The following is an 11,753-nucleotide window of genomic DNA, read 5'->3' as shown; positions in this document are numbered from 1 at the left end:
AACGAACATAAGACTTCGCGGATACAGGTGAGCGCTCGAAGAAAATTAACTCAAAAGTATTTATTTGCATACAAATACAAATGTACATGTATTGTTTACAACTTTACATTCCATTCAAAGTTCAAACCATTAATTTGGAATGGAATCTTATATTCCAAATGGTTACTCTTGGAGACAAATTGCACTTAGGTTTTCCTAGATTAAACAATTGTAACTGTGGCCCTAAAGAAATTAAGCAATTGTGAGGGTGAGGATTTCTCTAAATTCCAGCCTCCTAGTCTCAGTATAAAATGTTTTATGTTTGTTAGGCCAATAAGTTAACCAAATCCACCCTCTAATTTCCCAATCCATTGTTCTTCCCATGGCAGCTTTGTCCACCTTCCACCACACACCCTCTCCATATTCATCACCAGCAAAAATGATCCCTCCTTGCCTTGTGAAGGGCCTATAAGCGCTGGAGTATCTGTCTTTGAACCATGCCTTAGGGTTGATCAATGCAAATTTTGATGGCTTAGAAGAGAAGACCTCTCTTCCATCCACACTATCATGAAGAAACCAGTTCAATTTTGCGCTATAGCCGTACACCGATTCCTCGAATTTCCATGGCTTCAAGCTCATTGTTATGGTCTCTCCTGCTGATACCTTGAGTGCCAAGTAAGGGTTAGGGGGCTCAAATGAGCCTTCTATGCCTTTCTCGTGGCCAATCTCTCTTGCAGGGTTCTCAGAAGACTTTCCCACTGAAACTCTTACCACATTGGTTTGGACGGTTGGAGTAATTTGTAATGAAATTCTTGAAGGGAAGTGCTTTTCAGCTACACCGGCTCCTCGTTCGTTCATCAGTCTCTCATTCACAAGACTGATCACATCACACCTTCAGAAAAATAGAAAAAAATAAAATACAGAGAAGGCAAGTATATATAGAGTTAGTGATCAAAATTTGTGTTACAAGAAATTTGGCTATCAAACACTAAAAAGTACCTTATGTTATCAATGTTTAGCATCACATCAATCCACCTCTCTTGAACTATGACCTTGGAATTGAATTGAAGCACGCCCTCAAGCTGGTGGTAATTTAGAGAGAATTGCAGCCTCTCATCAACAGAAGGGCTGCTGGAACTTGCAATGTCCATGGCTATGAGAGGACAATACAATTGGACTTTCCATAACCCAAATGTTGAAAATGCATAAGAGAAAAGTGGAGATGGCGTTTTCACGAGGGTGCACTGGGTGGCTTGGAGCTCCACAATCCAATTGGTAATTGCAAGATTTAAGGACCTCATCCATTCCTCTTCTAAATTGGATCCTAACACTTTCATGAGAGACTCTGATGCTTGTCTTGACCAACAATTTGCCAAGTAATTCTTGATACTGTTAAGACATCCCGATCGGAGATCAGCAGGTGCTTCATATATGCAAACAAGGAAGAGGAGAGCGACAAATGAAAGGTTAAAAACATCTCCAAAGTTGGCAATGGAATCTAGTTTGAGAAATTTGATCAAGAAATTGTTATTGTTTGAGCCATAACGAAGCACATCTTCAATGAAATTGACTAAGAGGCTGGAGACAGTTTCTTGAGATATTAGCTTGATGGATTGGGGGCTGAACTTGAATTGTTTTGAGGTCCAAAGAAAGATGGGGAGGTTGAAATCTGCAGCTATTGCAAAAGAGAGTTTTTGGGTCTGATGGTTTTGAGAAATGGTGAGTTTGAGAGATGGTTGGGATGAACTTGAGGAACATATGGATATGGACATGGAAGTTGTTGGCCATTGAGTGACTGGTGGAAGGCTCTGAATCCAGGAAAATATGTCAGGAAAGCCACAAGAAGCCATTGAATTAAGCAGACTTGCTAATCAAAGTTTAAATCTCCTTTAGCCAGCTGCTTTAATTATAAGCACTTCAAGCATTATGTCCATTTTTATAGGCATGTCCAACTTTTTTTTAAAAAAGACCTTTTCTATTGAGAAGGGCGATAATACACTAAATTCGCACACACAACACGAATACTAGGGCTCGAACCCATAATCTTATCTGAAAGAACAATTATTTCAAACCATTAGGTCATTTGTGCTGTCCAACTTAAATAGAAGCATAACTGAAAGAAAAAAAAAGATTCTGGAGGGAGGAAAGTCAAGAGTAAAAGAATATAATTGGCTGGATGATGGGCTGGAATAAAACTTTTAGATGGAAAGTTGTGCAAGAAATGCAGTTGACACGCGTGTCCAGTTGACATCATGGATATATACAATCGGTGCATGATTACTTAGAAGAAAAAAAGAGTTATTGGGGTGGATGGAAATCAGAGAAAAAAGGCAAAGAAGAAGCATTGAACCTGCTAAGAAAAGGAGTTAATTGTCTTACGAATGACCAACAATTTAGAAGCACATTTAGCATATGCAAGTTTGCATATAGCAATAAATGGGTTTGGCTGTTTCTTTCCTTGCTTGTTAGGCTATACATAATTTTAACATTGGTTTGTTGTATCACGTTAGTTAATATGATTATTTATTGTATCACGTTAGTATGTGGTGTCCTACCTATATAAGAATCGTTTTGCTCAATTATGCTGAAATGCACTTTTTAATTGCTTCTTTGAATTAAGAAAGAAAACTTGGAATGTTTTCTCATAATTAGAGAATTTTATGCTAATTGATTACATATTTTTATCATGAAAAGCAATGGATAAGATTATCTGCACCTTAATTTGGGCAATAAACTTTGTATCCATTGATAAAAGGATAGCCTGCTGTAGTATGCCAATTTACGTGTGGCCTTTCAAAGTTATGCAGAATCAAAATGCTTTTATTTTTTACCCGATTCGATATTTTTAGGCCAAACATAACCAATGGCTTAATCTAGTCACTAATCAAAGAAAATGCCTCAAAACCTTTTTTAGGCCTAACTTATCGCATCCATTAATCCACTTAATCCAATTATTAAGAATATGGATATATTAGGCTCTAGTCTAAAATTGTCAAGTCATGCCTAACTGGCTTCTTAAAGACTACTCTTGCTACATGGGTCACGTGGTGAGACAACAACTTTGTCAAGTGATGTTATTAATTTATTAATTGTAGAATTAAACCATGTTGCTTAGGATTTTTAATATTAAGAATTTACTCAATCTACTCATCTCATAACACACGTGGATAATTTACAAATGCCACGTATAAATGACCTGTGTTATGGTCACAAACAAAAATTTCACCAAATGCTGAAGTGGACTAAACCACAAGAATTATATTGGGCTGTTAAGATTTCGGCCCAGATTTAGATTTGGGCTTCTTAAGCTTACACAATCTAAATACCATACACCTTCCCACACACACGATCAGCCCCCTTCCAAATCACCGTCGCCATTACTAAATTCGCTCCAATAAAACAGCTTCTCTTTGCCTATTGTCTCTCTGTGTTTAATCAAAGAACATCCCTCCAAGACACCCGCCATCTCACGCGCCAACAATGGCCACCCCACCGACAATCCCGATCTCCAACAACCAATCGACCGTCGGCGCCCAGTCACAGCCTCCAATCGCCACCCCCGCCTTCCGCGCGTTCCTCTCACGCTTCTCCTCCTCGATCCGCTACGGCTTCTCGCAGCGCCGGCCCTGGTACGAGCTCCTGGACCGGAGCTCCTTGTCCCGACCCGACTCCCTCTCCGACGCGTACTCTCGGATCCGAAAGAATTTCACCTACTTCCGCGTCAACTACGTGTCCCTGCTCGCCCTCGTACTCGCCCTCTCTCTCCTCACCCACCCCTTCTCTCTCCTCGTCCTACTCTCCCTCCTCGGTGCGTGGGCCTTCCTCTACCTATTTAGACCCTCCGATCAGCCGCTGGTCATCCTCGGCCGCACTTTCTCTGACGCCGAAACACTTGTCGGCCTCGTCGTGTTGACTGTGGTCGTGGTCTTCGTCTCCAGCGTCGGCTCGCTCCTCATCTCGGCTTTGTTGATCGGCTTCGCCATTGTTTGTGCGCACGGTGCGTTTAGGGTTCCAGAGGACCTATTCCTCGACGACCAGGAGCCGGCCAACGCTGGCTTCCTCTCATTCCTCGGCGGCGCCACCTCAACCGCCGCTGCCTCCGTCGCAGCACGTGTGTAGTTGGATTTCGGAGTTGATGGCTAAAAGGTTGGTGAGGCCAAATCCATTTTGTACTGATCTGTTCAACTGATATTCTTGGTAGGAACAAAATTTGTTTGCGAAATTTTGGAGCGGAAATGAAATGATAGGGTTTCATGTAGATTGAATCTGAAATTGTTCTTCGTTCACTTTTTCTGAAACTTCCAAGATGTAATGTTACATGTTGCTTTAGTACAATTCTGATTCTGATGAATTTAGTTTCTTTTTTATATATTCATTTATATTATCTGGTGCTTGTTAATAATTATATTTGTTAGATTCGCAGTTAAAAATTTGTCCCAAAATGGAAGTAGAAGCATGTATTGAATGTAAGTATGAGCACGGTCTGAGCTTCTTAGTTGCAAGAATTCATAGTATGTTTGATTGGTACGATAGAGAATGGGATTGGATAGGACCAAAATTAAGTTAGATTAGTCTTTAGCATGTTCCTGTTACTCTCTGTTGGTTATATACATTCTTTTAGTAAATAGATTTGACTGCTGATGTACTCTAGTTTAGTGGCTTACCGAAGGAAGTTAGGGTGCTCACGGGACGAAGTTTTAGAATTTGGCATGATTTTATAGTGATTGTTGATTGATGGTCAAAACGTATAGAACTTGAATGAAGGTTTCTTTGTTGGAGATCCTGGTTTAAAGTGGTAATGTATTTGTTCAAGCAGTTGTTGAAGTGTTCATTGTATGAAATAGGTATTGAAGTTTGGGATGAAAACAATAGTTTATTGTATTTGGATCTCCTCTCCATTCACGTCATGAAAGGAGGGTGAGATTGTTTTTAAGGGCATGGTGGTTTCCTAACATCCATGCTCATGCCATTTCCTAATGATTCTCTAAAAGGAAACTCTGTTTAGGTTAAAATGGATGAGACCAAAATGGGGTGCAGACTATTATGTCTTAAGGGGTTTTCTCTGTCCATATCTTGTTCTTGGTAGATAGGTTAGGCCATTTTTACGAGGCTGCTAGTGTTCTCAAAGTACATGGACGATGAATCATGCAGGATTATTATCGGTTAGTGCAGTTGGTTTGCATCATTCTTTGTTTGTTGGGGCTTAAATATATTCTTCGGTGCACTTGGCTTTTCTGATTTTTGTTTTTGTTTTTGTGATTTGATTGGAGGTAGTCATAAGGGTTAGGGACACTGGTGTTTGTGTTATTCTGTAGAGAACCGTTGTTGTCTTGTATGGTAGACTTTGTTTTAGTTAGAACCTCGCAGAAATTGTATGGTGCAACTTTTAAGCTTGTCAAACTTTTAGACGGGCATATTTCAATTTTGAATTGTAAGTTCTTATGAGGCTGGTAATATGATACAACAAAGCTTGAAAAATATGAGATATTTCTGTCTCAGTTACAGAAAAACCAGCGATGATATTGCCTGGTTCAAATGGAGCAAATGAGACCAAAGTGATTATGATTTCAAGTTCAACTTCAACTTCCTTGCACCCTTTTAATTTCGTGTGAAAATGGTGATTGTTGTTGCTGATGAATATCTTGTGTCTGCTTTTGGCTGACAGCTTGTGGAAACAATATTCTTTTTTTTAGGCATTTTTCTTGTGATGTCGAGACTGATTTTGTGATTTTGTGAATTGGTTTGGTTTGGGTGGGTGATTGTTAATCAAAGATGAATCCAATGAATGGCAATTTTGAATTGTAAGTTCTTATGAGGCTGGTAATATGATACAACAAAGCTTGAAAAATATGAGATATTTCTGTCTCAGTTACAGAAAAACCAGCGATGATATTGCCTGGTTCAAATGGAGCAAATGAGACCAAAGTGATTATGATTTCAAGTTCAACTTCAACTTCCTTGCACCCTTTTAATTTCGTGTGAAAATGGTGATTGTTGTTGCTGATGAATATCTTGTGTCTGCTTTTGGCTGACAGCTTGTGGAAACAATATTCTTTTTTTTAGGCATTTTTCTTGTGATGTCGAGACTGATTTTGTGATTTTGTGAATTGGTTTGGTTTGGGTGGGTGATTGTTAATCAAAGATGAATCCAATGAATGGCTTAGTTGCTCTGCTCCTTTGGTTTTATTATCGATTGACGAACAAGGTGATTTGTCCCCACCCCCCAATTATCAAGTAATTTTGCTTTTCATCATTCTTAGCCATGGTTTAACTATGGTTAACTAACTCGTGTAATTGTGTTTCTTTCAAAAGTAAAAAGTTAATCATATTTCATAAGTAGTGTGCATGTGATATGACTGCGTTAGCAAGAATTTTACAGTGAGGGCTTTATATAAGGCCTTTACAATGAGGGCTTTATATAAAGGCCTTTATGTGAAGCCCTATAGCGTAGTCCAACTATTAAGATATAAGACTTCACCGCCTTATATAAGCCCCACACTGTAGAATGACTCATTTCTGAAAAGGGTTTGGGACCAGGTCAAATCATCAACCAAAACCGCAATAAATATCGAGACAGCGTTATTTTGTAAAAGCCCAGTTTTAAAAAGCTGCTGCATTGTGGGCCCAAAAAAAGGGCACTCAACCTCATAATGGGCCCACCTTTCCCTGGACCAGGCACAAAAATGCAGAGGCTGTCTCATGTCATGTGGTGTGGGTGGTCAAAGAAAAAGATTGAACAGGAGGAGGTCAATCTAATCAAACTAATCTATAGAATGATGAGGAAGAGAAATCACTTGTTAACTTAATCAACTATTTATAATTATTAGGATCAAATCCTGAAAAAGGTAACTTACATGATGAAATGAAATTGCTTTTGTTTTGACAAAGGAAAAGAAAAAGGATGAATCTAATAAAGTCCCAAAAGGAGTATACATGTTGATTGATGAATCTTGTTAAATGTTATTGGTCCATCTCCAGCCAAAGAAAGAAAAAGAAAAGTAAAACTAGAAAATGATGTATCTTTCTTCTTCATCTTTTTCTTTATGTCAAATAATAAATAAATAAATAAAACCTTTTTTTTTGGGTACGTTAAAAGTTTAGGAGGAGGGCATGCTAGCCCATCCCAGAGTTGAAGCATACTAAGGCCTCTTTGAGGACTTACATTGGGGTCTTAGCCCATTTTTGGATTTTTATAGATTACCCACCAAGATGGATTGTCGGCAACGGGACTCAAACCTAAGCGAAGAAAACACTCCTTACGAACTCAACCAATTCTCGTTGGTAAATAAAACCTTCATCATCTCCCGGCTGGACCAACTCACGTCCCCATCACCTTTACTGGGCAGGGCCTACGGTCTTTGGGCCAGAGAGAGCTGACGCTAAGTCCCCCCTCCCCCCAAACCTAACACTTTTGTCTAAGAGAGAGAGAGAGAGAGAGAGAGAGAGTGAGAAGAGTTCCGTTCAAGTTCAAACATCAATAATGAAAGGTGATCAACCCCTTCCCTTCTTCATCTTCCTCTTTCAAATATAAACTTTCTCTAAACCCAATGCTCGTGGGGGGTCATAAAAATCCAAGTTAACTTAGCATCCGTGCGATGCAACTTTCACTGTGTCACATTAAGGCTCCTCATACATGAAGAAGCCTTCTTTTTATTTATTTTTATTGATTCATTGTAATTATTTACCACCTTCGCTTTGCATGAATTACTTATCGAGTATAGAAGGTTTTTGTTTTTGTTTTTCATAAAGTGATACTTTAAACTACTCTAAAATTGAAATCAAATTCGGGTGCAAAAGGACAATGCATTATCTTTGGTCAACTACCCTAACCCTAAGGTAGTTCTTGCATAAATGCTTATTGTGTTGGAATTCGACCAAACAAATGTTAGAATTCAGAAGACCACGTCCTTGGTTATGTTAGTCCACACAATCAGGGGTAAAATAGTATTTCACTCGAATAGCATTTAGGAGTTGCCTGGTCTCGCGGTACTAGTACGGCAGGTAAGCTGATGATGAATGTTCCTGTAGTGCGGGACCCGCCGCATAGAAAGATAGCCGTTGGGATGAGGAGCCATTTTTTGAAAGGCAGCAATAAAAAGACCCGAACTTCAACCCACGAGATCATCGAGATGGTCAAAGACCCAAAATAATATGCATAAAATGCATGGAGATGGAGAAGATAAAAATAAAACAATCTCTAAACCAAAAAAACCAAGCCAATGCCATTATTATTCACTAAAAGAAACTAGCCGTTAGAGAGGCTTTCTAAGCGGATGCCGATGAAGAGCGTCTGTCACCCACATGACATTTTCTCTCTCCCAATACAAGATTCTCTCTCTCTCTCTCTCTCTTTCTCTCTCAAGTCTGATGATCCTCACGTGCCTTTCTCACAGTCACTAAAACACCCACCTCCCAGCTTTCAGTACTTAATCTTCTCCCAACTTATTTTGCTCCTGTTTCATTCCTTCCTCTACTCTCTCCCCAACATTTGGAAAAACCACAACCAAACTAGAAGAAGAAGCCAACGTATTGTTCCATCCATTTCTTCTTTTTCTTTTGGTGTGTTTGTGGTCATGGATTACCCATTTCAGACTTTTCAGTTTCTCAAAAAAGGAGCCTCTGATTGGCGCCGGATTTCACATAAGAAGAAAGAAAAATGGAAGATCCTTCATTCCAAATGCACCCATTTTATCTTCTTTCTTCAGCTCCTGTTCTGTGCCCTCCAGCCAGTCAGAAGCGAAATCTGGGATGGTGTCATTGTCACAGCAGCTGATTACCAAGCTCTTCAAGCTATCAAGCACGAGCTAGATGACCCAAAAGGGTTCTTGAGGAGCTGGAATGACAGCGGCTATGGAGCTTGCTCCGGTGGCTGGGCTGGGATCAAGTGTGCTCAGGGGCAGGTTATTGTGCTCCAGCTTCCATGGAAGGGATTGGGTGGCAGAATCTCAGAGAAAATAGGCCAGTTTCAGGCGCTTCGAAAGCTCAGCCTCCACGACAACCAGATTGGGGGTCCAATTCCTCAGTCGCTGGGCTTCCTTCCAAACCTCAGAGGAGTTCAACTATTCAACAACAGGCTCTCTGGTTCAATTCCTCCTTCATTGGGTTTTAGTCCTCTGCTTCAGACCGTTGATCTTAGCAACAACTCTCTCACTGACAAAATCCCAGATAGTCTTGCAAACTCTACCAAGCTTTACAGGCTCAATCTGAGCTACAATTCATTTTCTGGTTCTGTCCCAGTTAGTTTCACTCACTCACATTCTCTTACCTTCCTTGCTCTGCAACACAACAATCTCTCTGGTCCTGTCCCAGACTCATGGGGCAGCACTGGAACACAAAACAGTCACTTATTTAGACTTCAGTCCTTGACCCTTGACCATAACTTCCTCTCAGGAAGCATCCCTGCTTCTTTAGGCAAGTTAAGTGAGCTTGAAGAGGTTTCTATTAGTGGAAACCACTTCAGTGGAGCCATACCAAATGAAATAGGGAGCCTCTCTAGGCTTAGAACACTAGATTTTTCTAATAATGCCATCAATGGAAGCTTGCCTTCTAGTATCTCTAATCTCTCCTTACTTGTTCAGCTAAATCTGGAGGGAAACAAACTTGACAGCAAAATCCCAGAAGGTCTTGGCAGTTTGAAAAACCTTTCTGTTCTCAACTTGAGGAACAACCAATTGCAGGGTCCAATTCCTGCAGCTCTTGGAAACATTTCCACACTTACCCAACTTGACTTGTCACTAAATAATCTCAGTGATGGAATTCCAGTTTCTCTTGCTGATCTACCACATCTTAGCTTTCTCAATGTTTCTGACAATAAACTCTCTGGTCCTGTCCCAGCTCTTCTCTCCCATAAATTCAATGCAAGCTCTTTTGGGAACACTCAGCTATGTGGGTACAGTGCTTCAACCCCATGCCCCTCTGAAGCACCATCTCAAAGTGTCCAAGCTCCAGCCCCTGAGGTTTCGAAACACCACCGCAAGCTAAGCACCAAAGACAAAATTCTTATAGCAGCAGGAGCTCTTCTATTAGTATTGTTTGTACTTTGTTGCATACTTCTCTGCTGTTTGATAAGAAGAAGATCTGCATCAAAAGCCAAGGATGGCCAGGGTACAGCCGGAGCCGGAGCTGCAAGGACCGAAAAGGGGGTCCCAGCAGTTGCCGGTGAAGTTGAATCGGGCGGAGAGGCTGGAGGAAAGCTAGTACACTTTGATGGGCCAATGGCTTTCACAGCAGATGATCTTCTGTGTGCAACAGCAGAGATTATGGGGAAGAGCACTTTTGGGACTGTCTACAAGGCCACACTGGAGGATGGGAGTGAAGTTGCAGTGAAGAGACTGAGAGAAAAGATAACCAAAAGTCAGAGGGAGTTTGAGGCAGAAGTGAATATACTTGGGAAAATCAGACATCCAAATCTTTTGGCACTGAGGGCCTATTACTTGGGACCTAAAGGAGAAAAGCTTCTGGTTTTCGATTACATGCCTAAAGGAAGTCTTGCAGCATTTCTCCATGGTAAGTATAGTTAATTTAAATTTAAGTTTTAAATGATTTCATGTTCTAGAATTTGTATGAATGATAGATTAATAAGTTGTACAATTTTGTTGCAGCTCGAGGGCCTGATACTCCTATTGATTGGCCAACAAGAATGAACATAGCAAAGGGCATGGCAAGAGGCCTGTCCTACCTCCACACCAACGAGAACATTATACATGGGAACCTCACATCCAGCAATATTCTACTTGATGAGCAGACCAATGCTAAGATCTCAGATTATGGCCTCTCTCGCCTCATGACCGCAGCTGCCAATTCAAATGTGATTGCAACTGCCGGAGCACTAGGGTACCGAGCACCGGAGCTCTCAAAGCTTAAGAAGGCCAACACAAAAACGGACGTATACAGCCTTGGGGTGATCATATTGGAACTCCTAACAGGGAAGTCTCCTGGTGAGCCAATGAATGGCTTGGATTTGCCTCAATGGGTGGCCTCCATTGTGAAAGAGGAGTGGACTAACGAAGTTTTCGATTTGGAATTGATGAGGGATGCATCAATTATCGGTGACGAGCTGCTAAACACATTGAAACTAGCCTTGCATTGTGTTGATCCTTCACCATCTGCAAGACCAGAAGTTCAACAGGTTCTGCAGCAACTAGAGGAGATTAGACCCGAAACAGCTGCCAGTTCCGGTGACGATGGAGCTGGAGCCCCTTCAGCAAGTGAGTGAAAACTGATTCCAGAAGTGGGGTTTGGTAGACATATTTACGAAGTCCAAGATTCTTTCATTCTTCGAAATTAATTTTGCTTTGTTACACTTACTTCGTCAGTGTCTGTAAATAGTCTTCTCTGGATTAATTTAAGAGCGTTTTTGCGATGTATTGAATGTTCTCACTATCTAGTGAACTGTTGTTTTGAAATCTCACTATCAATATTTTTGATATGCGACTGAGGTCGAAATTTCTAGCCTTTTTTTTGGGTCAATAATTTCTAGCCTTTTAGATGTTGCCCAAAGAAAATTGGAGGATGGTCAATGATGGGTCTGCGTTATTAAAAGAAGGGGCAATTCTTGCTTTCATTGTAGTAGATTCTGAGTTGTGATTGTAAATAGGGCCTGGGGATGAGTTGTCAATGGACCAGCGACCAGCCAAGTTGCATGGGAAATCTCACCATGAAAAACAACATAGAAGAGTCACACAGAACAAGGTTTGAGTTTTCCATAGACCTCATCGAAATTAAATCTTTTTTAAACGATTGATGTCTTTTGCATGTTGAGTCTCTATTTGTTC

General features: G+C 40.6%; 3 protein-coding genes across 3 annotated transcripts; 2 read left to right on the top strand and 1 right to left on the bottom strand.

Annotated features, from left to right (window-relative positions):
* Positions 1-45: 45 nt before the first annotated feature.
* Positions 46-1,900, bottom strand: LOC110765848 (neuronal PAS domain protein). The gene is made up of 2 exons (XM_021969087.2): positions 979-1,900; positions 46-871 (listed from the first exon to the last, which is right to left on the bottom strand). Exons 1-2 carry the CDS (start codon positions 1,827-1,829, stop codon positions 232-234), a joined length of 1,491 nt encoding a protein of 496 aa, XP_021824779.1. The 5' UTR covers positions 1,830-1,900; the 3' UTR covers positions 46-231.
* Positions 1,901-3,348: 1,448 nt separating this feature from the next.
* On the top strand, positions 3,349-4,348 carry PRA1.B1 (prenylated RAB acceptor 1.B1). Its single transcript, XM_021969127.2, has one exon. The coding sequence runs from the start codon at positions 3,460-3,462 to the stop codon at positions 4,096-4,098; it is 639 nt and encodes a 212-aa protein (XP_021824819.1). The 5' UTR covers positions 3,349-3,459; the 3' UTR covers positions 4,099-4,348.
* A 3,810-nt stretch (positions 4,349-8,158) lies between these two features.
* On the top strand, positions 8,159-11,407 carry MRLK (meristematic receptor-like kinase). The gene is made up of 2 exons (XM_021948682.2): positions 8,159-10,485; positions 10,581-11,407. The coding sequence occupies exons 1-2, from the start codon at positions 8,253-8,255 to the stop codon at positions 11,192-11,194; spliced, it is 2,847 nt and encodes a 948-aa protein (XP_021804374.2). The 5' UTR covers positions 8,159-8,252; the 3' UTR covers positions 11,195-11,407.
* The last annotated feature ends 346 nt before the right edge of the window (positions 11,408-11,753 follow it).

Source organism: Prunus avium, chromosome 2, assembly GCF_965620075.1.
Source record: "Prunus avium chromosome 2, drPruAviu1.hap1.1, whole genome shotgun sequence".
Lineage (NCBI taxonomy): Eukaryota > Viridiplantae > Streptophyta > Magnoliopsida > Rosales > Rosaceae > Prunus > Prunus avium.
Note: the sequence above shows the minus strand (reverse complement) of the source record. Positions and strands in the feature narration are given on the sequence as shown.

Bases quoted from the DNA above. Each gene is read 5' to 3' on its own strand.
- LOC110765848 (XM_021969087.2), bottom strand. From the start codon at position 1,829: ATGGCTTCTTGTGGCTTTCCTGACATATTTTCCTGGATTCAGAGCCTT. The intron at 872-978 runs GTACTTTTTAGT...ATTTTTCTGAAG, and splicing joins CTAAACATTGATAACATAAG to GTGTGATGTGATCAGTCTTG.
- PRA1.B1 (XM_021969127.2), top strand. From the start codon at position 3,460: ATGGCCACCCCACCGACAATCCCGATCTCCAACAACCAATCGACCGTC.
- MRLK (XM_021948682.2), top strand. From the start codon at position 8,253: ATGCCGATGAAGAGCGTCTGTCACCCACATGACATTTTCTCTCTCCCA. The intron at 10,486-10,580 runs GTAAGTATAGTT...ATTTTGTTGCAG, and splicing joins TCTTGCAGCATTTCTCCATG to CTCGAGGGCCTGATACTCCT.